The sequence below is a fragment of the Hetaerina americana genome, unplaced genomic scaffold (assembly GCF_022747635.1).
Source record: "Hetaerina americana unplaced genomic scaffold, ioHetAmer1.1.p SCAF_121, whole genome shotgun sequence".
Lineage (NCBI taxonomy): Eukaryota > Metazoa > Arthropoda > Insecta > Odonata > Calopterygidae > Hetaerina > Hetaerina americana.
In genome coordinates, this window is record NW_027286304.1 from 562,395 (window position 1) to 590,262 (window position 27,868).

At 33.1% G+C, this 27,868-nt stretch overlaps 2 protein-coding genes across 2 annotated transcripts in view; both read left to right on the forward strand.

Annotated features, from left to right (window-relative positions):
• The window catches only part of LOC139685937 (dentin sialophosphoprotein-like), a 46,653-nt gene extending 40,967 nt beyond the window's left edge, over positions 1-5,686 (forward strand). Inside the window, exon 8 of the mRNA XM_071583074.1 lies at positions 5,532-5,686. Coding sequence (XP_071439175.1) covers positions 5,532-5,623 — 92 coding nt within the window. The 3' untranslated portion in view covers positions 5,624-5,686. The remainder of the gene's footprint in view (positions 1-5,531) is intronic.
• Positions 5,687-8,050: 2,364 nt separating this feature from the next.
• On the forward strand, positions 8,051-27,025 carry LOC139685938 (uncharacterized). The gene is made up of 8 exons (XM_071583075.1): positions 8,051-8,465; positions 15,861-15,998; positions 19,956-20,057; positions 21,524-21,655; positions 23,263-23,460; positions 26,172-26,300; positions 26,644-26,865; positions 27,008-27,025. The coding sequence occupies exons 1-8, from the start codon at positions 8,346-8,348 to the stop codon at positions 27,023-27,025; spliced, it is 1,059 nt and encodes a 352-aa protein (XP_071439176.1). The 5' UTR covers positions 8,051-8,345.
• The last annotated feature ends 843 nt before the right edge of the window (positions 27,026-27,868 follow it).

The window sequence follows — 27,868 nt, forward strand, 5'->3', positions numbered from 1 at the left end:
ACACATCAGGGTATTAAGAGGGGCCAGTTCCTTAATACACTGTCCTGGTTATGGTTCCCAGGAAGATCTGATACCCTGTAAAAAATCACATAGCTTAGGTGGAGCTGCAGGTACTCAGAGACTTGCCGGGGAATCAAACCTGGGACCCTTTGGTCAGCAGTCCAATGCTCTACCCACTGGACTACCACGACCCCTGGTGAAATTTTTAATTTTGTTTCATTACGTATGATTGGTGGGCCACTGACACAGAGGGAAACCTCTCACAAACCCTGATTGAATGTGAGTACTCATGACTAGCAAGGATCAATGCTATATAGTACATCCAAGCTAGAGAGTGCGTGATTAATTTTCATTTCCTATTATTCTAATTTTTATTTTATTACATGCATTTGAGTGCTTGAGACCAGCCTGGATCAGTGCTCTTTAGTATATCTAAGCTAGATAGTATGTGATTATTTGTTGTCTTCTATTTCATTGTTCTAACCATTTGTGGTATCTAATTATTTCAATTATTTTTAGTTTTTCACTATACTTTCAGTTATTTATTTATTTTTATTGATTTGCTGCTTACATCTTCTCTAATTTCCCTCACCCATCCTTTGCCCATTTATAAGAGTAAGTCATGGGGTGGACTCTTCCCATTATACTTCTTTAGCAATTTCTCAAAGCTTTCTTTTCATTAATTTAGGATCTCTTATAGAAAGAGGTAAATATCTTCATAGACAGGTGCTCAGTGTCAGTAAATTATTCCCAAAATTAAATTTATTTTGCTTTCCATTAACCATAATAAATTTTTCTTTCTCGCACCTTTTTTTATTATTAATTATATGTGGTATTTTATAATTATTTTTTCATGTGCTTTTGTAAAAATTTATGTTGAAATCCATATTGCTGTAAGTTACCTCTGTAAATTATTTCACTAATTTTAATTGTAATATGTGTGTGACCAGTGTATAATAAAAAATATTATGATGAGGGAAGTGCCCATGTAGAATTAAACAACTATTTCTCAATAAACATAAAAAGGTTTCATGACCAATGACCACCTATTCTAAAACAATTTGGGTCTCTTTTACTGTGGTCACTATGATCCAAGGCCAAGATTGTCATGTAAGCAGTTATCCAACAGCAACTTTGGGACCATGTTGACATGCATCTTTCTCATTGCTAAATCTTCTGTAGGAATGCCATCCACTGTAGTTTTTTTGAGTATTACAAAACCTTTCTGCTAACATCCTGACACTTAGGGGTTAATTTGGAACTGAGCATGTGTCTAACACCGTATTTCACATTTTTATCACACTGCTGTGTCATTGTTTGGGATTATTCCTCATCAGGAACCTCCTCTCTACCCTCAAAAGAACATTCATTGCATGCAGAAACAGAAAAACTATCACTTGAGGCATTATCTTGCCATCTTCACACATAAGCATCCCTTTAATATCATACTTGTAGTCTCCAAAACAAAATTTTCAAAAGATTTAAGGCACATTATGTAAATATATGTTTATTTAACTATAATTTCTGTTTGAAAACATTATGTCAATCAAATAGAACATTATTTGCAATTATCCCTGCTGTAAATAAGCTCAGTATTGTATTTGTTTAATTCACAGCCAGTTTTTTATGTCAAGGCATTTTGATTAATTGATTATTTTCCCCTTTATATTCTGCCTAACTTGCCCATCAAATTATATTTAATAACGTATGCTTCAAGTTATTTAAGAGAAATCATTTAAATACACATATTTCTGCAGTTAGGGTAATGTTTACCAATTCCTTCTCAAGTGTATTCTTTTAACAAGGCTTACTTTAACTCTTACTATTTAATCTGTTGCATCAATTAACTCTAGTTTCACTTCTAAGAGATGAAATGATGGCAAATTATCCTTGCCAAAATTTGATAATTGTTTTTCAGTATTTATAATGTGTCGGAGGATATTACTAGTACATTTTATTGCATGTCATTTCCTAATAGAAAGGGGAATATTGAATTCTTGATGCGATCCTCAAACAAGGGTCCAGTTTAGCAGCAATTTGCAGACTGTAATGGCCTATAGACAACTAACATGGGTGGTGTCCCCATCCCAAGATCTACCATTACCATTTCCTCCAGAAATCATCCCATTCCAGCAATCTGAATTGGTGGCAAAAAATCATTCTCTTCATATTATGGGCAAACCTTGTATATAACCCATCGTTCAATAACTCCTGGGCATCATTCAATAAGTCCCGGGACTAGATAAGAATACAACATTTGTTTTGCAACATTCATTTTTATCCATCAACATAATCTTCAGTCATGCTTCATCATTCATTTCATCATCAGTGTATACTTCAATCATACCTTCTACAGCTATACAATCACTCCAATGCTTTTCTAACTTTTTGCTACAATACTTGTAAAACAACTTGTCCTTGAAATAAGCTTCAGTTGCTTCAGCAATGACTTTCTTATTCGAGGCAAATATTTTCCCCTGAAGTATCTTTTAGAGATCACAGCAAACAGCCAGTAGTCGCTGAGGGATCATAGATCTGGAGAGCATGGTTGATTTTGAAGCCCAAATTATTCAATTTGGCCATTGCTTTCATTTAATTGTGGTGAATTGCACTGTCTCGATTAAAGGTAATTATATTCTCCTTAATATGCGGTCGTTTTATGGTGATTCCATCCTTCAAAAGCAGCAATAACTCAATGTAATAGTCGCTATTGATAGATTTGCCCTTTTCAAAGTAGTCAGTGTAAAACATATACCTTTTCTATCCCAATATATATCTCATTCAATACGTCTCGGGACTTATTGAACGATGGGTTGATTGTCTGACATAAGTCTTAAGGCAATTGATATTTATGGCTCAAGTTTATCTGAGTGGTTTCAAAGCGACTATCAAGATGGATGATAGATAGTGGTCTTTATTTGGGCGAAATTGAGACCAAATGGTCCCTTCTTCCATTTAACCCATCGCCGTATACATATTAGAGAAAATTGAAGATTATTCACACCATATTTCTCCTTCAACGTCAACAAATTGATGACATTAACGATAATAATGGATACTCGGGTTCAATCTGACAGTCGATTAAGTATTTTTGCGACTGCTGAATTTGTAAGGATCATGAAATATTTATGACAAATGTTGATTTTAATGCCAAAACGCTGTACAAAATTAGTCGGTCTCGTCTTGCATCGGTCCCTATGTTACTACGAAAATCTTTTGCGCATTTGATTTTGATCGGCATTGCAAATGCCATGCCAACCTTGTTTAAAATGCTTTTTACATCCCTAATTCTTTGTTAAAGATGTTTCGCACCCTTTCTTCCGATTGAATAACACTGGGTCGGTCATTTTAACGCTTTACAATACACTTTATACTTTGCAATAACACGACCTCAGTCACCTTTACTCGATACATCATGCACATTTTTGATGTTTTCCGGTGTGGTTGTAGGTTTTTGGTCGTCTTTCATGTGGGTCGTCTTCTTTCTGATGTGCGACCGCGTTTGAATTCAGCTGCCCACTTTTTTAACTGTTGATATCGAAGGAGCAGAGTTCTCATTACATTTTTCTCAGCGTTGGATGAATTTATTTAAGGATTAATCCATCCAAAACAAAGACTTTTAAGACCACGCGTTTTTCAATTTTTAAACGAAAAACACGCAAGATGTCTACTGCAACAATAAACAAACTAATTGATAGAAAAAGTTGAAACTCATATTTCGAACTGATAACGTGTTTCCAGGCGTTCATCTCGGTGTCTGACCGAGAAATTTTCCCCTAACCCTCGTATTTTCACTTAAAAAGAGATGAATATCTTAGAGTAAAGTTTAAATTTTACTTTCCATACCAAAAAAACTGAAGATTATGAGATGTATAAAAAATTGTGGTAATATTGAGTCAAGTTCACCAGGATCACTTTAAAAAATGGTATTAAAAATGTCTGATGAATTTTGGAATGCTAATAATTGCTGTGTGGATATCTATGCACGTCAATACGTTGTTCCTTGTGCCAATTTGGCAAAGGTTTCTCAATCGATTCCTTAAGGTCCAGTTAATAACAATTGCTAACATTTATTATTTTGTACCAACATCTGACCCGTGACAAATACTATACTTCTGATATTTTTTTCCTATTTTTTAAATTTGGAATATTGTTTAATATTCATGTGTTTACGCGAGTGCGTCTGCATACATGTATACCATTTGAAAATGTCTTTCACGGATCACAAATGAAAATTCTTCTTTAATTCTAAATTACGCCTTAATTCTGTATTAGTCTGTCTCTGTAGTTCGATTTTCGTTCGTTAAATGAACATTTTATCCAGTAATTTTTCGTACTTAAGTTTTAATTACTGTGTATAAATACCATTCTTCAACCCTGTATCGTCACCAGACAGTATCATGGTATTTCAATTCTCCAATCCGATATTAACCGGCCGAAATGGCTCAGTTGGGAGGGCGCAGTATCAAATATGTAGGATAGTCCCTGGTTCAAACCCAGGTTACAAAAAACTATTGTTGCTAACTGTAGTATTATAATTTTATTTTCAGTATTAATTTTGAGTTAATCATAACATCAAAACATGTATTTTTTTCGATTTCAGTATTTAGTAGAAATTCACATAAAATTTCTCCTTTCCGGTTTTAAATGCAGGTGGTAATTTATATTTTCACTCCTTTATTTTCTTATTACATTTTTTTTAATTTCTATATTACTGTTCAATTAAATTTACTTCGTTACTTTGTAAGCTATCAATCCATTTGTTTCTTATTTAATAGTCAGTAGATTTACCAGTCGTAGGTGATTTTGGCCATCTTCCTTGATTTTGTTACTCAAACGTCAAGGTATCCTTCTTCGAATTTCTCCTTGGTCTTTTCTTTTCAATTTTTTCCTAAATATTTTTCTCCAACATTGAAAAATATAATTGGTGCAGTTAACACAACAAACATTCAACACAAAAATGTAACACGACAGTTTTCCACTGGAAAATATATCTTTTCATTCTCCCAATTACGTTTTTATGCTTTGATTAATTTCATTTTGGCTTTTATTTCGGACATTTTATGCCAAAAGGGGTAATCAAAAGCGAAAATAATGTTGACAAAATCGCCTAGTTGGTTCTTTGAAAGTGTCATGTCGCTAGATAATAAATTCTCTGTAAATGTTTCCTTTCCGGTCAAAAATGCAAGTGTATATTTGCAGTCTTTTAAGTTGTGTAATGTCACCAGGAAATATATTCCTTTTGCAAATTTCGTGTTGTAGCTTATTGAAATTTCAATTTTAAAATGGTAAATGAATTAAATGGTAATTTCCAATTAAATTACAAATTTATCACGGAATTTAACACGACAGTTCGTCGCTAGAAATTATCTTTAATCTCCCAATGACCGTTTTTTTGCTTTGATTTGGGAAAAAGCATTCTATTTTGAAGTTGGTATTTATTTCAAAGATTTTAATGCCAATAGTGGTATATATAAACGAAAATAATGGTGTATTAATCTGAAAACCACCTTTTTTCGCCATTGAAATAGAAGCCGCACCCGCCCTATTCTCCCGATCTGGCACCACCGGACTTCTTCTTCTTCCCCCTGATGAAAATACAGCTCAAGGGACGACGTTTTGACTCGATAAAGGCCGTTCAAGAGGCTTCGACGAGGGTCATCAACGGCATTCCCAAAGAAAATTTCCAGCTGGCGTACGGGGAATGGAAGCAACGTTATACTAAGTGTGTAGTAGCTCAAGGAGCATACTTGGAAGATTATTAAGTCGATGTAAGTATATCGTCAATAAAATTCTTGTAAAAAACAGTCCTACCACTTTTGGGTGCGACCATGTATCATCCATTTTCCAATTTAGTGTGGAAGCTTAGTAAAAATTGGATTTGACGCATATTATGTCCCTCTCTCTTTATCAAATGTAATGTAACTTAATGTAATTTTTACCCAAATGCAAATTTTTTTTTGTAATTGTGGTACTTATATACATTTTTGTCTTTCTTTTTGTAATAACGGTTATTCCTGTAAATAAGTATTTATTTAATACCAACAGTTATCGTTCCGTACCATCATCTGACCTGTGAAAAATACTATACTTCTTATATTCGGTTTCCCGTTTGTAATATTATTTAATATTGATATTTTATCTGCATTAAGTAACCTTACTAGAATTGTTTTCGTACCAGAATACAATCTGAAAATGCCTTTCATACATTGCAACTCTAAACTCATTTTTAATTCTAAATTACATTTTATTTCTCGATAACGAGTTAGTACCTTAATGCAATTTGTACCCCGTTCGTAAATTGTTTTCAAATAATTCTGGAACCAATTGCAGGAGGACCCCTCTTTGCGAAAAAAGGCTATTTCCGTTTAATCTACAATTAAATAAGTAGCTGATGCCCCATTTCCTGTTATCTTAATTTTAATGCCTTCGTTATAATGTTGCGCTAATGGATGTTTTGCCTTCGTCTGGCGTAATGATTATGTCAGTCTGAGTAAAAGGAATAGTTACCATTGCTGTTCATTATACACATAATTGAAAACCTCATATCAATTCACAGGAGTGGCAGCCAGTTTCATTTCTGGGATATATTGCCTTGATGGTAAATTAATGAGGTTACCGAGTGTTTATTCTGATGGAATTCTTTGGCATTTTAAAGATAGTTAGAGAAATGTAGATACTGGATTGAAACTGGCAACACATGAAATGGTGATTTTCAAATCGATAGAGTATACTTATTTGAACCCTAAGCCATGCTATTTGCCACTGATTTATCTAATCCAAAACATACTTAATGCAAAAATTACCTTAAGTATGTTTGCTCATCTTGTGGAAATGTCTTTTACGCATTGGAAATCAAAACTCATCTTTGATTCTAAATTATATTTTAATTCACTTTAACCGGTATATAACTTTATGTAAATTGTTAGTAAATATTTTTTATAAATGTGAAACTAATAAATTTATATGTTATTGTCGTTCTCATTTTTGGAATGGTTATACCCGTAAATAAATCGGAATATATTTCGTATAAACGATTAAAATCATGATTCAAATGAAACGCGGCCATTGGATATGTTATGTTTTAACATTGCGCGAAAAATATATAATTCAAAGGTCTAGCAGCCTTGGCAATTCCAACATTATCTATTCCCACTACATTTTAATGTTAATAGGTACTTATAACAATGATGTACAACCCGCAGGTCACTAAAAATGAATCACTCAAGTGAACGAGTCATTGAGATGAGGTGATCCAATTGACACGAGTCAGTAAATTGAATCACTCTTCTACCATTGCGTGGTTCGCGATAAAATATGTTTCTTTTATACCTTCACCATAATCAATACCATTTTAAATACGCGGAGAAAAGTTAATATTTAAAAAATTCAAAACACCCACAACAGTTGAAGAATATGAAACTTGGACCACTGTGCCTATTCCGAATCACTCAAAACTCAAGTTAACGCGAAGTTATATTAGAATAATACAATTAATATAAGATTAGGACAAAAAATCGGGTAATATAACTTCAAACAACATAAACTGGAAACATCCCTTCAAAATGGTTAAGTTATTCTTAACCTAAATTAGCGGTAATGTTCAATTTTGACAGATATTTGAATATGATCTCAAATTCACCTCAATGAACAGTTATAACAATTAAATCTTAAAGAAAAAATACATACCCAAAACATTTACCAAGCACGAAGACGGAGAAATCAGTTTTTTTATAATGATTATGTAAAATTAAAATATGTCGACCATGATTTGATTTTAATTTTTTTTTCATTTAAAGTAAGCCTTCTTAAAAGAATACACTTGCAAAGGAATTGGAAAATGTTACCCTAACTGCAGACGGTAGATTCTCTTGAATAACTTGTAGCTTGCGGATTATATTTAAATATAATTTGCAATGATGAAAAATTCAATACTTATTTCTCTGTTCTTATGATTACAAGTTTTATTTTTAGTGTTGGCACTGCTGTGAGTGAAACAAATGCGAAACGAAAAGAGTAACATGTAACTAACAATTGGCTTCATCTTAATTCTACGAACAACATTGTTTCGGAGCAAAGGTTATAAGCATTTGATCCATCGGTGTTGCGTCTTACACATTTAGATAAACGAGTTCTAATTAAGGAGAAGATTCGCGGAAAAAGTCACTCCTTTTAATGTGTACAATTATTTAGCAGCGGCGACTGCTCTCAACGCATGTATCACAAGAAAACAAAGTATTCATGAGCTACTAAGCATTCATTTCTTACATTGAGACTTACGAGGACCTTCTGTGACGTTTGTTCAAGTCTTTATTCCTCGACAAGTGCACAAACATTTATGGAACATGAAGTTTTACATATGTAGGCTGTGCCTAAAACATCAGGAATTTCTAATTTACATCTTCCGAGATAGGGAACCCGAAAGATTGATACGGAAGATGATTGCTAACACCCTTCAACTAAGAGTAAGTACTAGTTTGAAAATAGTCATTTGAATATTTAATTGGTAAACCTTGGTGCAATTTTATGTAGTTACTGTGAACTTGCGTGATGTTTTTGAAGTGTATTTTTGTCGATATAAAGTTGGAAAGGCAGGACAAATAATATGTTTTAAGCTTTCCTTGCTAAGGATATTAAAACATGACGCAACGAGATGTTTACTGTGTTTTATGAATACTACTTCTATTTTTATAACGTGAGTAATGTTTTCCGATGTGCAAGACATCTATAAATATGGATTGTTAGTGAATTCAAATTATAATTCATAGATATTCCTTTTTGTTTGTCGGTTTTCACGGATAGGCCGAAGCTTTGCGTATTTAGTTGATCGTTATGTTTAATTCAAACCACAAATTTATCCCCGATGTAGTTGTGAAATAAAATCCTCGTATAGAATTCCTTCCGCAACTACAAGCATCCATATAGTAAATGTTAATGAATTCATAATTATTAGTTTTTTACTTCCGATTTCAAAATTTAACCCAGTAGGAGAAATTTGTCTGAAATACTATGCATTAAATGATCTTTTTCGTATTTTAGAATTCATATTTAGATTATACTAGTGTTTACGTTGTACCTCCAACATCTAACGTAGACTTTTTAAAAAAAATCGTAAATATTTAAATGAGTGCAGTGACTAATTTCAAATAATAGCACTTGTTATTACATATATATCTGTACAGGGAATGTTAAAACAAAGTATTAGCCTCATAAATTGTACTTTTACTCTTATATTTTACGCAATATTTCCGACTTTTTACCGTGTAATACAATTTTGCACGGAAGTGATTGATGTATTTTCAGCGTATTTAAATGACAACATTAAAAGTTACGATCTTCACTGATATAGATAGGCAGAAAACGGATTTTCATTTTGATTTCGTGGATTAAAATTACGTGTTAGATAAGTTCAAGTAGGGATCGTAATGGTGCGGTGGCTATCTAGAGGACCCGGGTTCAAATCCCGGTGGTGTTGAATAATATACAGCGAAATTCCGATCCCTACTTGAGGTGCTTTGTTGAGGGCACTTAGAGTGAGTACGCCGTCCGTCAGATGGGACGTTAAACTGAGTGACCCTTTTGTGCTTTTCGTAAATATTGGGCTTATGCCGACGCCGGGTTTCTCTCCACTCTTCATCCTTTCCTGTCCATCCCCTATGGTGCAAATGACCTCAGCTGATGGCCGCCTCCCATAAATACTACAAATTAAAACACTGCTACAATGAGGATAAAATAAATTAATAGTTTATACACAGATGTTGTGGATTATCAGTGGATATTGCAATTTATAGAGTTTAGTATAATGATAACTAGAAATTGTTGTTTCTCCAGCTTGAATTTAAACGTAGAGTATGCTTATGTAGTGAAATAAAAATTGTAAATGGTTGTTCATCCAAGTATAAACAAATTTCAATATTGTATTTGTTTAAATGCCTCACCTTTTGGTGTTTATAGACATAGTGGGTTGACTACATTAGTATTCTCATTTATTCTTCGACCAATATTGCTGATATGATATTGAAATTGTCATTTTATGCTTAAATAATGCTTTTGGAATATTGCAAACACTCATCTTAGCGAAGATATATTCTACTTTATCAACTCATACGTCGTATTTATGGTTGTAACTTTACACTTAAATTCCGTTTGTGTTATCATTTGATTTTTTCATAATTTTTGTGGTTAATAAGACAATTATGCACTTGCAAACATGTCATGGGTGATGTATTTTAAGTTAATTATATAATTTTCGAGCTTAGTAAGATGTAAGTGACAAATTCACTCACAAATATGTCATATTCTTTATCGATATAAATTATTTATGGTATTGGCTGAAATGCCTTTGGAGTACATTAACACATTACATTAATTTCAAAGGCTCCAAAATTCTTGTGTACGATTCATCCTTAACGTACATTCTAATGAAAGTGGAACTCCTTACCATACAAAATGTTGAATTGGCTAAAACTCGAGCAGAGGAGAATGCTTTAAAAGGCATATAATAATTATTTTAAGTTCTGAATTATTAAAAACCCCTTCATATTTATATGAAAATTTTATATTCAATTCACTTATGACAAAGAGATCACCTTGCATTACAAAAACATTCCATCCTCCCAAATACCGCACAGCTGTATATGAAAAGTGATTCGGTATTTCATCCTGTCAAACTATGGAACTCTTTGCCTATAATAAAGTAAAATTATCCAGGAACACATCCCAATTCAACAGGAACATGTTTGCATATATCTATCTACCACAATACCAAAATGACCTTATTACTGTCCTATCAGTCTAAATATTTATGCTATGGTAATTATAACTATTGTTATATATATATATGTGTGTATTGTACTCTATGTTTTGTTCAACTGATGTTAAAATGGTTTGATAACACTTTTTAATAAATTTCTAATTTTTATAAATTAATAACTTATAGATAAATTATAAATTAATAATATAAAAATTTAACTTGGTTTAATAATTATTCTGTCCATTATGTAAATATGTTTCACTCCATTATTAACCTCATTTAACATGTATTCTGCTCCAAGGGACTTTGCTCCCAGAGCAAAAAAATTGTTTATATATATATATATATATATATATATATATATATATATATATATATTACAGAAATTGGATATATATTGTGTTGAATAATAAATTGGACAGCAGCAAAAAATATAGAAACACATAAAAAGATCACTCACAAGCTATTTCTTGATAATTTTGACAGAATTCTGCTCCGTTTTCATTGGAAGATGGAGCTGCTTGGTCTTCATTGAAAGACGGAGCGGAATTCTGTCGAAATGATCAAGAAATAATATTTTAGTGATATTTTTATGTGTTTATATATACTTATGTATTAATAAGTTTGGAGTACAGTATTATTTGTGGGAAGGAAAATAGGTTATGCTCAATATTATAAATATATGTTTATCGAACTATAATTTCTGCTTTGAAAATATTGTGTAATTATCAGAACATTTTTTTAAATCATCCCTGCCGTAAATAAGTTCAGCATTGTATTTGTTTAATTCACATCCAGTTTTGTATGTCAAGGCAATTTAATTCATTGGTTATTTTTCCCTTTTATTCTGCCTAATCTAACCATCAATCCATCTGTTGCATCAATTAATTCCAGTTTAACTTGTAAGAGATGAAATGTTGGTGAATTCTCATTACCAAATTTTGATAATCACTTTTCAGTATTTTTAATGCCTCAAAGGATATTTCTGGTACATTTCTGTCTTTGATATTAATGTTGTGTTAAATAATGGTTACTTGTATTTGTAAATTTTATAATTCTGAGGGACATTACCTCATTAACTACATAAAGTAATCATTTTGTCAGGGTTTACATTTATATATTTCATTAGACATCAAATTAATTGTTAAGATATGTATTTAATTATTACTGAAGTAGGTTTTCATCTTGAAAGGCTTTAATGAAATGTTTGTTATATTTATGATTTAAAATTTTAAGTTTTTTTGCATTTGTGAGTGAATTGAATTTATCATTTATCAATGTTTGCTTTTGTGTTGAAAATTACAATCTGGCAATAGATTAACATTTTGTGGCTAAGGTTTTCTAATATTTATGTGTATATATTGGAATATGATACTGGCTGTGAGTAATTTTAGAATTATATATGTCTTGGCTTAACAAAATCTGTGGCAAATATCATAGCTTAGGTTTCAAATAAGTATATACTATCAATGTGAAAATCACCATTTCTCATTTTGCAAATTTGATTCCAAAATTGCCATTTAACTATCTTTAAAATGCAAAAGAAATCCATCAGAGTAATCACTCGGAAACCTCATAAAGTACCTTCAAAGCCATATATTCCAGGAATTAAATTGGTCACAACTCCTTTGAATTGATATAATGTTTTTAATTCTGTAAATATAGAACAGCATTGAAAATATTCCCTTAACTCAGACTGACATCGTCATTAGACCGGATGAAGGCAAGACGTCCACTATGGCAATATTGGAACAGAGGCATTAAAGTTAAGGTCACAGGAAATGGGACATCAGATGTTTATTTATTTATTTAATGGAAATTCACACAAATATGGGCAGAGACATTTAGTGGGTTGACAATTGTAGAAAACATTTATGAATGGATATAAATTACATAAAGTTACATGCTAATTATTGAGAGTTAAAGTTGAATTTTGATTTGCAATGCTTGGAAGACATTTTCAGGTGGTGAAAATGTATGCTAACATGCCTAGTTAGGTCAATTAGTGTAGGAAAAATATCAATATTAAATAATAATCAAAATTAAAAAATGGAAAGAGAATATTAGAAATATAGCATTTGTTACAGGCCGGAATGATGGTACATAATGATAAATATTAGCATTAGTTATTAACTTTGTACTGTGGCATCAATTAGGAAAATATTATATTATTGTTATGTATTATATTATTAATGATTAAACTAATTTCCCAAAATTATAAAGGTACTAAGAGAACTACTGCATTCAAACATTGACTAAAAATGTATCTACAATGTATACAAAATGGTCTACTTGGTTGAGGAATATCTCAATAACATTCCTGATCTTTCAGTCCATATTTTTAGTTTATAGCAATGCTCTCAGTATAGTTTATATTAATTCTCTGTGGTTATTAATGGACATTTGTGTGTTTTTCTATTTAATATGTGTTTGTTATATATTTAATGTAATTGTTGGTAGCAGATTTTGTATCTCAGTTGAGTCTGAGTATAATTTACTCCTTTGTGATATGCCTTATATCGTGAAGAGCATACTCCATCCACCTGGTATTAGTGTGATAAAGATGGATAAGTAGATAGTCTTTACTTGGGCAAAATTAAGACCTAATGGTACATTCTTCCATTTCACCCATGGTCGTATACATTCTTTATTAGACATAAAATTTATATATAAATTCATACGTACACATAAATACATATAGACTGACAACCATTTATTTATGTCCAGATTTGAATATAAAATATATATATATATATATATATATATATATATATATATATATATATGTGTGTGTGTGTGGATCGCAGTAGTCCATGGGGTAAAGCATTGCACTGTTGACTGGAGGGTCCTGTGTTCGATTCCCAGGCAAGGCACTCTGGGCACCTTCAGCTCCACCCAAGCTATGTGATTATTATTTGGATAGTACCAGATCTTCCTGGAAAACCACAACCGGCATAGTGTATTAAGGAGATAGCCCCCCTTACTAATACCCTGCTTATAATTTGTGAATTTCACACGCCGTTAATAGGGCTTATAGTACTGGTTGAACTCTACAATCACCCATCAACCAAACTGATCTTTAGGTTACTTACTGTTTAATAGTTTATATATATATATATATAATGGTTCGCGGTAGTCCAGTGGGTAGAGTATTGGACTGCTGACCGGAGGGTCCCAGGTTCGATTCCCGGGCAAGGCACTCTGGGCACCTGCAGCTCCACCCAAGCTGAAGTGATTTTTCGGGTACCAGATCTTCCTGGGAAACCATAACCAGCACAGGGAAAGGAACTGGCCCCCCTACCCTGATGTGTGAATTTTCACACGCCGTATAGGGCTTAGTACTGGGTGATCTCTGCCATCACCCACTAAACCGACCTTTCGGGTTGATTACTGTGTTTATGGTTTATATATATATATATATATATATATATATATATATATATATATCTATATATATATATACCCATAAGTAGAAAAATGTATAAAAATGTGTGTGTGTATATATATATATACACACACATATATATGTATATACATATATATATATATATATACACACCCATAAGTAGATTTGTGTATATATATATATATATAATATATATGTGTGTGTGTATGAGTGTACTGCATTAATAATTTATTTATATGTATATGTGTGTATATATATATATACATGTATGTATGTATGTGTGTGTGTATATATATATATATATATACATGTATGTATGTATGTGTGTGTGTGTGTGTATATATATATATATATATATATATATATATATATATATATATATGTATACACACACACATATATAGATTGTTTGAGCTTTCAGCCTGCTCTGATGCCCTCTTCAAGTAAGACCTGAATATATATATATACACACACACACACACACACGAGGGTCATCCGGAAAGTAGTACCCGTTCGTGAAATAAAGACACAAAAGTAAATATTAACAAACATAAAAAATTTTATTTGAAAGAGGATACTTTAAACTACTTCTCAACATAATCTCCAAGCAAATTAAGGCATTTGTCATAACGTGTGACAAGTTTCTGTATTCCTGCTGCATAGTCCTTCGCCGCCAGCTCATTGAGATACGCGAGGGACCCATCTTGCACAAATTTTTGCATAATGCAGATGGTGTTTAACAATTTCATGAACAATTGTTCGAGAAACATTGGGAAAATGCTCACAGATGTCATCAATTGTGACGCGCCGATCGTTCCTCACGAATTCGTCAACTGAGCTCACCAGTTGGTCTGTAATGACAGACGGTCTCCCCAAACGCTCATCGTCGTGTGTGTTCCCCCTCCCCATGTTGAAGTTGCGACACCACCGCCGAACAGACGACTCGTCCATTACATTGTCTCCATACACCTCCTTTAATTGGCGATGAATATCACATGGGCGAACGTTTCTTGCATTGAGGAATTTAATCACTGCCCTCACTTCACAACTGGCGGCGTTCTCAATTTTTTTAAACATTGTAAACAATCACAGAAACAACACAGGCAATGCTAGCGTCACGCAACTTGGCTCAGAGAAGGCAGACAAGCCACTGAAGCTATCTGACCTCGTCCAGCGGCTACTCGCGTCGTCAGCACTTCATGCGGCACGAACGGGTACTACTTTCCGGATGACCCTCGTATATGTATACAGTCATATGAATATACATATATATATATATATATAAACTTATGTGTATAATCTTTTAGAAATATAATCTTATACATATACACATATGTACGTATATATCTATAAATATTTAAATTCTATGTTGATTTCCTTGTTTGTATGTCTCACATATTTCATTCTTCTCTCAATCCACATTTCCCTCTCATTGTACTCCAAAAGAAACATTTTTGCAAAAGATTTTTCAATATATTTTTATCTTTAACAGTTGTTTTCAGAGGCTATAATTTTACACTCACAAGTATCAGTTATAACCACTAGTAATTATATTAGATTGGATTAATATTAAGGATTGCATACATTTTCAAATAGATTAGGATAATATTTGTAATCTAGTATGTGAAGTCATATTTTAAATCTCCACGTTGGATCAAGGAATATTTTGATATTTAAATTGGATCCTTGTTTTTTTTCTAGGTGTCAAAGGATGATTGTCTTCCTCCGACAGTGTGCAAAAGATGTGTCCAGAAACTTAAGGACTTCTTTCTATTTAAGAAAGATTGTGTGAGGGCAAAATCAATCTTTCTTGAGTTTTCGACTAGTTTTAAGGGTGAGGTGTGTGTCAATTAATTACTTACACTTTCAATAGAATATAGCACTGTCTTCACCTTAGTCTTCTTCTAGTTATTCTTTTCAAATGACCTCATTAGTGTTCTGTTCACGTGTTTTTAAGTCTTCCTTTCAATCCCTCATCCCTCTTTCGATTCCCTGGGGGAAATTCCTGCTACCTGCAACATTGGGTCGCATTCCCTGCCTTTTACAGTCTCCTCAGGGGGATAGAGAGTATTGTGGTGCATGTTCATGTTGTGGTGGAGTTTTGCATTCATGCTTGTTGTGTCCTGGCTTGCATGTTGTTGGAATGACCTCAATACCTCATTAGTGTTCTGTTCATATGTTTTTAAGTCTCTCTTTCAATCTCTCACCCCTCTCCGTGGTGGGAATTTCCTGCTACCGGCAACGTTGGGTCTCATTCCCTGCCTTTTACAGTCTCCTTAGGGGGGAGAGAGTTTTGTGTTGCATGTTCATGTTGTGGTGGAGTTTTGCATTCATGCTTGTTGTGTCCTGGCTTGCGTGTTGTTAGATAGCTTTCGTGCTGCATCCTGGGGTACAGTTTTTTGTTGGTTTGCGGTATATATATTTGCATGAGTGTTGGATGAAAGGATTTTTGCATGAGTGTATGCACTGCTGTGGGTGTAGTTTTCCATGTTGTTGTTTTGCATGTGGTATTGTTCTTTTTTACGGTTGATGACCTAACACCCCCTGCCACACACCCTTGCGGCAGCTTGCGGGGTATTATGTAGATGTAGTCCCTAAGCCATCGCTATTAATGAATGATTATAATTTCAATCTGATAAATGAATAAATCTCTGTTGATTTAGACATTATTTATTATTATTATTAAAATGCACATTTGCAGATAGGCAATGTCAGATGGTACATCAGTCTCAAGTATCATAATCAAACTTGCTGTGGAAAAATAACATGACATCTCAAATCCAATCAATCATATCAAATAAACAAACAGAAATCTGTAAGAAAAAAGGAAAATTCCCATCTAATCAACATCATTTTCCCAATAAACAATTTAAAAAACCTAAAGTTAAGCCCTTGCATACAATTTTATACAACCCATCAATCAAATCAGTACATAAATTGCTTACATCTTGTCTTAAAAGTAAATACTCTGTTAAGGAAAGAACTGGAATAGTTCTTAAGGTACACTGTTTGATGAAAAATTGTTTTATTGAGAAATGAAAGTTTTTGTTTTAGTCATTCTTTCTGCTCTGCATTTAAACTTGAATTCATGATCATTCCTCCCTTTTAAAATTAGAATTTCCCACCTCTATTTCCTTAGTTCTTCTTCCCATGCTTTCTCTTCCCTTCAGAATGTGAAACATTCCTCAAAGCCTGTTTATTTGTCATCTACTTTGTAAAGGTTCCCAGCCGAGTATTTTTGAATATTTCAATCACACTGTACATCCTCCTATGCTTCTTCTCCAGCTCACATCTATTGGCAGCCTTTCTTTGGGCTTAGTCCAGTTTTTTCAGTTTATTTATTTGCTTTTGAGAAGTTTAAGGGCTTGCAAATCTTTAGCGTTAGTAGGGTAAAAGTACAATGAGTAGATTAAAATAGATCTGATGAAGTTATACCTTAAGTAAAAATTGTCATGCCCAAAAGTGTCTTCTAATTATTTTGGAAAAATAATTTTCCCATGTGCGCAGTTGACCATTGAAATTAAGTTTCAAATAATGTTATTAATGCCTTGCAATGTATAATTACATATTATGGAATAACGATCAAATTATGTTGCGTATAAAACCATATTGCAATTAATATGCATTCATTTTTGTTTCTTAAAGTAACTTTGTATGAGAATTACCTTTTTTATTAATAGAGTCGTTATTTCATTAATTTGAATATGTACAAAGTTACTACCTCTTTATACTAGTATATAAAAAGGCCTTTATTTTAAACTTAATTCAAATGCATTTCAATTCATGCCTGAAACCCAGCCAGTAACATCACATTAGTCCAGCTGTCTATCTGGGGAAAAATATTATTTTATCAAGCAGTAATTTGTTATGTGATAATTTTATAATGTCATATTATATTTTGATTACATTCCTTATTGTATTTCTGCTCTATTATATGCTTCTGATAACTTTTGTGCCACTTGCTGAATGTTTACCATATTAGTTAATGTACACCTACTCTTATTTATAATGTTTCTACTCCATTCTATAACATATTAGACTTTACTTCAATTCTTCTGTATTGTTTAATATATTTCAACTTATGACATAATATATATTTTAAAATTTGAATCTTTAACTTATCTTAAATTTATATCTCTATCTTTAACTTAATCTTTGATTTATCTTTGTAAATACTTAATCTATCTTGTTAATATATCTTTAAGGCTCTGATTCATGCAAAAGTTAATCTAGGAACTTACAAATTAAGATCTTACATCCATAACTATACCACAAAAGAGTAAAGTGAGTCTAAATATTGATACTTATTGTAGAAATTCATCATTGAACAACATGTTTTATAAAATTAATATGCAACTTTATAACTATCTGTCTAATCAGTTGAAATCAGACAGTATGCTGAGGTTAAAGAATAGGTTTACTTGCTAACACAACTTTACTTATCAGATGAATTCTTCTGTGAAAATCTTCATAACATTTAAGAACTCATGTTTATATGTTAAATAATATTTAGATTTGATGACACTTTACATGGTTGTAACATTTTTCAAAATGAATCTAGTATTACAATTATTATCTTTAACATTTACATCTGTTATACCCTATTTTTAATTGTTTTAGAAGCTATATTTTTTATCTGCTGCTTGTGTCTTCTGTACTCAACCCTATATTTCTGCTAACCATTACACTATTTTTAATGCACTACATATTTTATTTTTAATATAATCAAGTGCAATAATAATAATTTAATATATTCCTGTATATTTTACAGTACTGTCTACTAAATTACATATTTGCTGTGCATTATGTGATGATTCTACTGTATAATATGCTAATTTTATGTTGTTGACAGCTTATTATTCATTGTGTTTCTTCTATTTTTAATGTGCTTTGTGCTATAGTTCAACCATATCAACAAAACTTTGGTATTTTATAAATTTATTTAGTCAAAGTTTAAAAAAATCCATTAATTGACGATTTTGCTTGAGAATTCTCTGTATTTGGAATAATATTTTGAAATATTTGAGAGGATAGGGAAGTTTTTGATTTTATTACTGTCAATATTTGATGGTAAGGATATTTTTTCATTTAAAAAACTCATAAGTTCAATTAAAAAAAAGCCAACTGAATGCCTTGATAAATGTTTTCCAGGAAATAGAGAACTTACTATATTGGTAAATATAGAAAAATCTTGGTTAGCCACATTATTATCTCTAGCTAATGCCTTGAAATATAAAGGAAATTACAATTTCAAAGACAATATATGATTTTTTAAACTTAAATAATAAATTTATTTTTTAAATATGGAGCTGTTTTTAAAATAACAATGGTATTTTTTTTGGATATTTCAATTTTAATTGCAAAATTTTTTGTCTTCCATTATTGTTTATTGGTTTTGTTTGAATATTTTTGTAAAATATGTTGTATTGTATAGTTTAACAATTATTATAATAATGTCTGAGAAGTGTGGAATAATTTTCTTTTTGTTTGGTTAAAAAATAAACTCAAATTTACTGCTAAAAAATGAAATACATTGGATAATTTATTTATTAATCGCAGGAGCTTTATGTTTTTATGTTTATGCCAATTTTTGGCATAGTAAAAAAAGCTATTTGTTGAACAATGCATTAGTTATCACAGATAACGATGAGTTTGAGATTTTTCACAACATTTTCCAATTTCCACACCTCCTTATATTACAAAATTGAATGGAATTAAGTTTGTGAATCAGGGTATGAAAGAAATGTATTTATATCTGATAACGACTTCTCTCTAAACGCATGGATTACAAAGCAGGATGACATCTCTATGGGTAACAAAGAAAGTGATGACGTCTCAACGGAAAAGTTTTCTTCAGACTGGAATGATACGGCCGACTGTGAAGTTGTTGCACATGTTGTAAGTATTTATACTCTTAAATCTATCTCTATATAATAACTCCCTGTACTACATTCCTGCCAAGTAGTTTACTCATAAATGATTTAAAGAGAATTAAATTAGGTTTGGTGTTGGAAAAATATATTAAAGATTTATAAATTAATATTAATATTCCATTTTTTAATCCTAAAAGGTTGTGTAGATATTTAATTTTGTTTTGTTGTAAACTGTTATAAACAGCCAAGCCATATATATAATAAGTCTAAAAATCTACATCTGTTTTTATGTTTGTGCATTGCCAAAGAGCATTCCATTTTGAAAATATTATATAAATATATATATATATATATATGTATATATATATACATATATATATGTATATATAGATATATGTAGATGTATATATATATATATGTATATATATATATATATGTATATATATATATGTGTGTATATATATATATATATATATATATATATATGTATATGTATATATATGTATATATATATATGTGTATATATATATATATATATATATATATATATATATATATATATATATATATATATATATATATATATATATATATATATATATATATATGTGTGTGTATACATGCGTGTACATATATACATACATGTGTGTATACATGTGTGTATATATATATATATATATATATATATATATATATAACGATTGTACGGAAAAACTCACACGAGCGGCACAATAATGGGCTGACACAATATAACACAAATAGAAAAGAATAGACACATTTAAAAGAACACTCACACGGTAAATTATTCGAGCTTTCGGCCCTCTCAGAGACCTTCTTCAAGAGAGACTGCTCTCTGTCTCTGCGACTGTCTCTCTTGAAGAAGGCCTCTGAGAAGGCCGAAAGCTCGAACAATTTACCGTGTGAGTGTTCTTTTAAATGTGTCTATTCTTTTCTATTTGTGTTATATTGTGTCAGCCCATTATATATATATATATATATATATATATATATATATATATATATATATATATATATATATATATATATATATATATATATATATATATATATATATATATATATATATATATATATATATATATATATATATATATATATATATATATATATATATGAAGACAACAACCGAGCCATCCAAATGTTAAGATAAAATATTTTCATAAGCCACAAGTTTGCATCAGTTTACGCATTTATTACATAGGCCATGAATATAATGCACAATAAGCTCAGGAAATGGCATTGAATTCATTTAGTGTAATTTTTAATCATGTATATACCAATGTATGACCACCTTTAGTATAATAATCACTGTACAACAGAGATTGTTGCATTTGTTTGTTTTGGCTTAATATCTAGTCGCTGAGGTATATTTGTAATAGCATATATTAATTGTGTTTTTGAATGTGTAGAATGTAAGCTAGATGGATTCATCACCTAATGGCTTCTAATACTGGTATTTTTGAACTGCAGATTAATTCTAAAAAGAATAAATATTCTGGAGCAAAGATAAGAGGCAAAGAAAAGCGACAGAAAAATGGTGTTGTTAGAAATGTAATGACGAGTCTACCTTTGCCATCCTGCAGTACAGCTGTTTCACCAAAGGTGAGCCTTGCCAATTATAGTCTGAATTTGGTTTTGTTTAATATTCCCTGTGCTCTTACTTATACAAGGATAGACCAAAAGATAATTCAAACACATGCCTGTACCCCACAAACAAAATGACCTTTGGAAGAACTCCTGATCTGGTGGCATGTGGAAGTAACATTCCCCCTTAACACACATGGGCAGGTTTAAGGTAATTACATCAATTCAGTGTAATGTTTTGAGAAGCAGATAAAGTATGGAGATGTGTTCTTGTAATACAAACAAAATGACTTTCAGAAGCACTTCTGGTCTGGCGGCATGTGGAAGTAACATACCCCCAACTCAACACCCATGCTTAGGTTTGAGGTCATTACATTATTCATCCAGTGTAGTATTTTGTAGAAGCAGATCTAGAATGGAGACATGTTCTCGTAATACAAACAGAATGACCTCAAACCTCAATGAGTGTTGAGTTGGGGGAATGTTACTTCCACATGCCACCAGACAAGGAGTGCTTCTGGAGGTCATTTTGTTTGTATTACCAGAACATGTCTCTATTCTTCATCTGCTTCTACAAAAAACTACACTGGATGAATAATGTAATGACCTCAAACCTAAGCATGGGTGTTGAGTTGGGGGTATGTTACTTCCACATGCCGCCAGACCAGAAGTGCTTCTGAAAGTCATTTTGTTTGTATTACCAGAACACATCTCCATACTTTATCTGCTTCTCAAAATATTACACTGAATTGATGTAATTACCTTAAACCTGCCCATGTGTGTTAAGGGGGAATGTTACTTCCACATGCCACCAGACAAAGGAGTGCTTCTGGAGCTCATTCTGTTCGTATTACCATAACATGTCCCCATACTTCATCCTCTTCTCAAAATACTTCACTGGATGTATAATGTAAAGACCTCAAATCTGTGCGTCTGTGTTGAGGGGGGAATGTTACTTCCACGTGCCACCAGACAAAGGAGTGCTTCTGGAGCTCATTCTGTTTGTATTACCATAACATGTCCCCATACTTCATCCTCTTCTCAAAATACTTCACTGGATGTATAATGTAAAGACCTCAAATCTGTGCGTCTGTGTTAAGGGGGGAATGTTACTTCCACATGCCACCAGACAAAGGAGTGCTTCTGGAGCTCATTCTGTTTGTATTACCATAACATGTCCCCATACTTCATCCTCTTCTCAAAATACTACACTGGAAGGATATGATGACCTCAAACCTCAAAAGCATGCATGTTGAGGGAGGAATGTTATTTCCACATGCCACCCGACCAAGTGCTTTAGGAGCTCATTCTGCTTGTATTACCATAACACGTCTCCATACTTCATCCCCTTCTAAAAAATACTACACCGGATGAATAATGTAATGACCTCAAACCTAAGCATGTGTGTTGAGGGGAGAATGTTACTTCCAGTCACTTCTTTAAGTCATGCTGTTTAAACTCGCAATGTTGACATGTAGCACCTGACATACGACCGGCCCAACAAAGCCTTCCCTTACTCTTGCTCCCCCCCCACAGTCCAGTTTCCGTTACTTTTGGGTCCTCCCTCGTATTATATTATTATGCAATGATGAATGTTTTATTTTGTTTTCTCCCACCAACCGTAGGAGGTGAGACGTGTCTGTTCCGAACCGTACTTTGATGACAATGATTGCATGCCGTCAAGCAGTACGGACGACTTCAATGTCTCCAGCAATAATAATGAGAATCAAAATTGTGAGGAAATTAATATTGAGGACCCACAGCCCTGCAACGAACCCCCTGAGGAGGTCAACGACAATGACCATGAAGTGATGACCGATTTGGTAATGATAGTTTTATTGTCTTGTTCTTGTTCCCAGGAGAGTCCATGCAATGCAATTCTTGTATTCAATGAGTTTTAATGCCAAAACTTTAGGAAATATGTTTTCATAACAAGTGATTGTAGTATTATGCAATTATATATATATATATATATATATATATATATATATATATATATATATATATATATATATATATATATATATATATATATGCTTTTGTAGACGTAACACGGAAGTGCCGAATAGTACAATACACAGTAACACACAATATAGAAACACAAAAAAAGAAGAACACTCACACGTTATTTCTTGATATTTCGATGGAAACAATCCGTCTTCCTCTGAAGATATAGAATATATATATATATATATATATATATATATATATATATATATATATATATATATATATATACACATATATATGTGTATATATATATATATATATATATATATATATATATATATATATATATATATATATATATATATATATATATATATATATATGTATATATATATAATTGGATGCCATAATAAATGTTTAAAAATGGCTAGGTGCCAAGCAAATACAGGGTAACACCCAAAAGTGGTAGGACTGATTTTTTTACAAGAATTTTATTTACGATATACTTAAATCGACTTAATAATCTTCAAAGTATGCTCCTTGAGCTACTACACACTTAGTATAACATTGCTCCCATTCCCCGTACGCCAGCTGGAAATTTTCTTTGGGAATGCCGTTGATGACCCTCGTCAAAGCCTCTTGAACAGCCTTTATCGAGTCAAAACGTCATCCCTTGAGCTGTCTTTTCATCAGGGAGAAGAAGAAGAGGTCCGGTGGTGCCAGATCGGGAGAATAGGGCGGGTGCGGCAACGTGGCAATGCCGTATTTGGCCAGGAGCTGTCTGACGACGAGCGCGCCATGGTAGAATTTTCGGCACCATCTTGGCGCACACCTTGCGCATGGCCAAATCCTGTGAAATAATACGTTGGACGTTGGATGCAGACAGACCCAACTGGTCTGCAATTTCTTCACTGGTTAAGCGTCGGTCTGTGTTCAGCAGTGTCTTCACTCTGTCCACATTCATGTCGGTTCTTGCCGTCGATGGCCGTCCGGAGCGATGGTCGTCTTCAACGAGCTCCCTACCCTCTTTAAACAACTTGTGAGAAAGAGAAAACCACATTTGGGTGCGACCCTGTATGTATCTTTTTTGTAGAACTGTGTTTGTCTTCAGTAATGATGGGTGTATCAGTTGTATGTGATATATATATACTACCTAGATCAAAAATTTCCCGGAATTTATTCAGAAAATTAAAAATACAAGTTTATTCATCTAAATCTATATTGTCCCCTTCAAAGAAATCCCCATCGACTGCAACACACTTATGCCAGCGCTTGATCCAATCCTCGAAACATTTTTTATATTCGGTTTTCGGTATGTCCATCAGTGCTTCCTGCGATTTTTCCATTACTTCCTCTCGGCTGCTAAAACGCGTTCCCCGTAATGGTTTTTTAACTCGATTGAACAGAAAGAAGTCACAGGGAGCCAAATCAGGTGAATTCGGTGGCTGTTGGATGGTATTTGTTGCATTTTTCGTCAAAAAATTACGAATAATGATAGCACTGTGCGACGGTGCGTTATCATGGTGCAAAATCCACGAGTTTTCTGCCCACATTTCTGGTCTCTTTCGGCGAATTGCTTCACGCAAACGTCTCATAACGCCCAAATAATACTCTTTGTTTACTGTCTGGCCTTCTGGCAAAAATTCATGATGCACTACACCGTAGTAATCCATGAAAACCGTCAGCATTGCCTTCTATTTTGACTGAAAACGACGTGGTTTTTTTGGTCTCGGCTCATTTGGTGAACGCCATTCACTTGCCTGATGTCTGGATTGCGTGTCGTACTCATAAACCCACGTCTCGTCTCCAGTAATGATCCTTTTGATGAATGTGGGATCGGATTCAGCCTCGCAAATCATGTCTTTTGCGACGCCAACACGGTCTCTTTTTTGCATGAAATTGAGGTCTTTTGGCATCAACTTTGCTGCTACACGACGGAAACCCAAATCATTGACCACAATGTCTTGGGCGGATCCATAGGCAATGTTCAAGTCCTCCGCTATTTCTCTGATGGTTAATTTGCGGTTATTGACCAACATTTCTTTTACTTTATCAATTTTTTACCGACTTTCGATGTCGATGGTCTGCCACTGCGTTCATCATCTTCGATTGACTCGCGACCACTTCTGAACCGCTCTTGCCACTGGTAAACGACCGTTTTTTTTAGAGAATCGTTGCCGAAACACTTTTCCAACATTTCCAACGTCCGTGCGCCACTAAATCCGTTTTTTACGCAAAATTTAATACAAGTTCGTTGTTGCAAATTTAAATCCATTTCTGAAATTGTAAAAAATCGCCAACACACACAGAGATAGATGTACTCTTGGCTACGTAACTTTTGCAAATGTCAAGTTATGACACTAAGATTTAAAGGGAATATCAACAACAGATGTACCAATTTAACAAAAAAAACAGAACTCAAATCGGAACGATGGGAGCGCCACACGGTGGTTATTCCGGGAACTTTTTGATCAAGGTAGTATATATCGATTTCTTCCAAAATCTAAATGTGTACCTGTATTATTTCAAAAGCTGCCTTGGAAGTAGTTTTCCCGTTAAAGGCTCTTTACTTCTTTGTTTGAAGGCCTCAATCAAGATGGAAGAAATAGATTTGGTTGACGATGAGCCAACCATGGAACTTGTTGGTGAGAGGTACATTGACTACAGCATTTTGCCAGTCAAACGGGAAGCTGTCAATCCTCCGTCGGTAGAGGTAAATTTGTCTTGCATAAATTTCTACTGTTCACTGCAGTCACAAATCTGAATCTACCAAATTGTGACTTCTAATACGTTTTTGTTTGGTAATGCTGCGTTATTTTTTTATATTGTTTGACTTGTTTAATAATTATCATGAATAATATCAGTAAAATAGATTTATTCCATGTTTCTGCCATGTTTACTCAACATAACGGATTCAAAGTACTCTGAGAAGGATTTGCCTGAGCAATATCCAGGGAATTAATTCTAAATATCCAGAAAACCTTTCCCGAAGCAAATAAGAATGAGGGAAAGAAAACTCCAATGGCTGTAATAATTAGTTGCAAATCTCTCGTTAGACCAATTGTTGTGTTGGTTTAATGGGAACCACATCAGGGACCAACCACAATCCCTCCTCCAGAATATCCTCTGTCTCTACTTTCAACCTTGTGTTGGAGGTGTTTTCCCTTTGGTTCACTGAAAAGGGCCACGTTGTGGCCGAAACACGAGTGTTTGATGCATATCTTTGGTTGGACTCTTTACCTATGTCCAGATACTCCCAGAAGGGCCTTTTTGAATGTGTGAGTGTATGTTTCTTGAGTGCTTGTGTGTGTGATGGGTCTAAGATAAAGTGGTTGTGCTTGAGAATATCCTGGAATCTTTAACAGGGTCTTCTCTACAGCCTCGTGAAGGGTTCAATCTCCATCTGAAATTCTTTAACAGGGTCTCACAGCCTCTTGAACGATTCCAGTCAGGCTGTGTGTTGGTCCCTTGTGCGGATTAATTTCCCGTAAACCACCACAGAGGGTATTCTGGTTGTGTTGTTGGTCCCTGATGTGCTTCCCGTTAAACCAACACAAAAATTGGTCTGACGAGAGAGTTGTGACTAATTATTATGGCCATTGGAGTTTTCTTTCCCGATTCTTATTAAATTGAGAGGCTGTAGAGCTAATTATTTCTTGCTTTTCTAAAGCCTTTCATCCAAACTTTGTATTGTTAAAGCAACAATTTCAGTTGGTAGAAATCATTTCCCTTGACTGCAATTTTTAACCAGATCCCTCTTGATGTCCTACTGGGTGCTTTAGTCAGTTAAACTATCAAAGCATCCTCTTAAACTCTGAAATTTGTAGGCCTTTTTAAAGGAACAAGATGTTGTGATGAAATACCGTACATTCAATGTCGATACAATGACATCCTGCAGTTTCTTGGAATTTGTCAAAGTTAAAAACAGTTTAAATATTTAAAGTTGGCTCTTTAACCTTGAGGACTCTGGCGTATTATGCCCAACTATGAATGCTTGTGACATTGTACAAGGGCGATTTTAAAAATAAGGTCTCCTATTTTTGTTCTTCATGAAAAATCAAACTTATTCTCTTAACTTTGTTTACACCTTTGTGTATAGGTTGAGCATTTAGCTATTTTCCTACATAGTCGTCTTGATGATCAATCACTTTTTGCATCCTTGTAACCAGCTTTTTAATAGCAGCATCGGACCTTTCTCCTGCCATGTCACAAACCCAACTGACTACTTCTTCTTGCACTTCCTTATCTGACCTGAATTTTTGTCCTCCAAAGTTTTTTCTG

What these genes read in the sequence shown, in the direction of transcription:
- LOC139685938 (XM_071583075.1), top strand. Translation starts at nt 8,346, where the DNA reads ATGAAGTTTTACATATGTAGGCTGTGCCTAAAACATCAGGAATTTCTA. An exon ending in CTAACACCCTTCAACTAAGA is followed by an intron (nt 8,466 to 15,860) that starts GTAAGTACTAGT and finishes TTTTTTTTCTAG; the next exon opens with GTGTCAAAGGATGATTGTCT. An exon ending in ATGAAGTGATGACCGATTTG is followed by an intron (nt 23,461 to 26,171) that starts GTAATGATAGTT and finishes CTTTGTTTGAAG; the next exon opens with GCCTCAATCAAGATGGAAGA.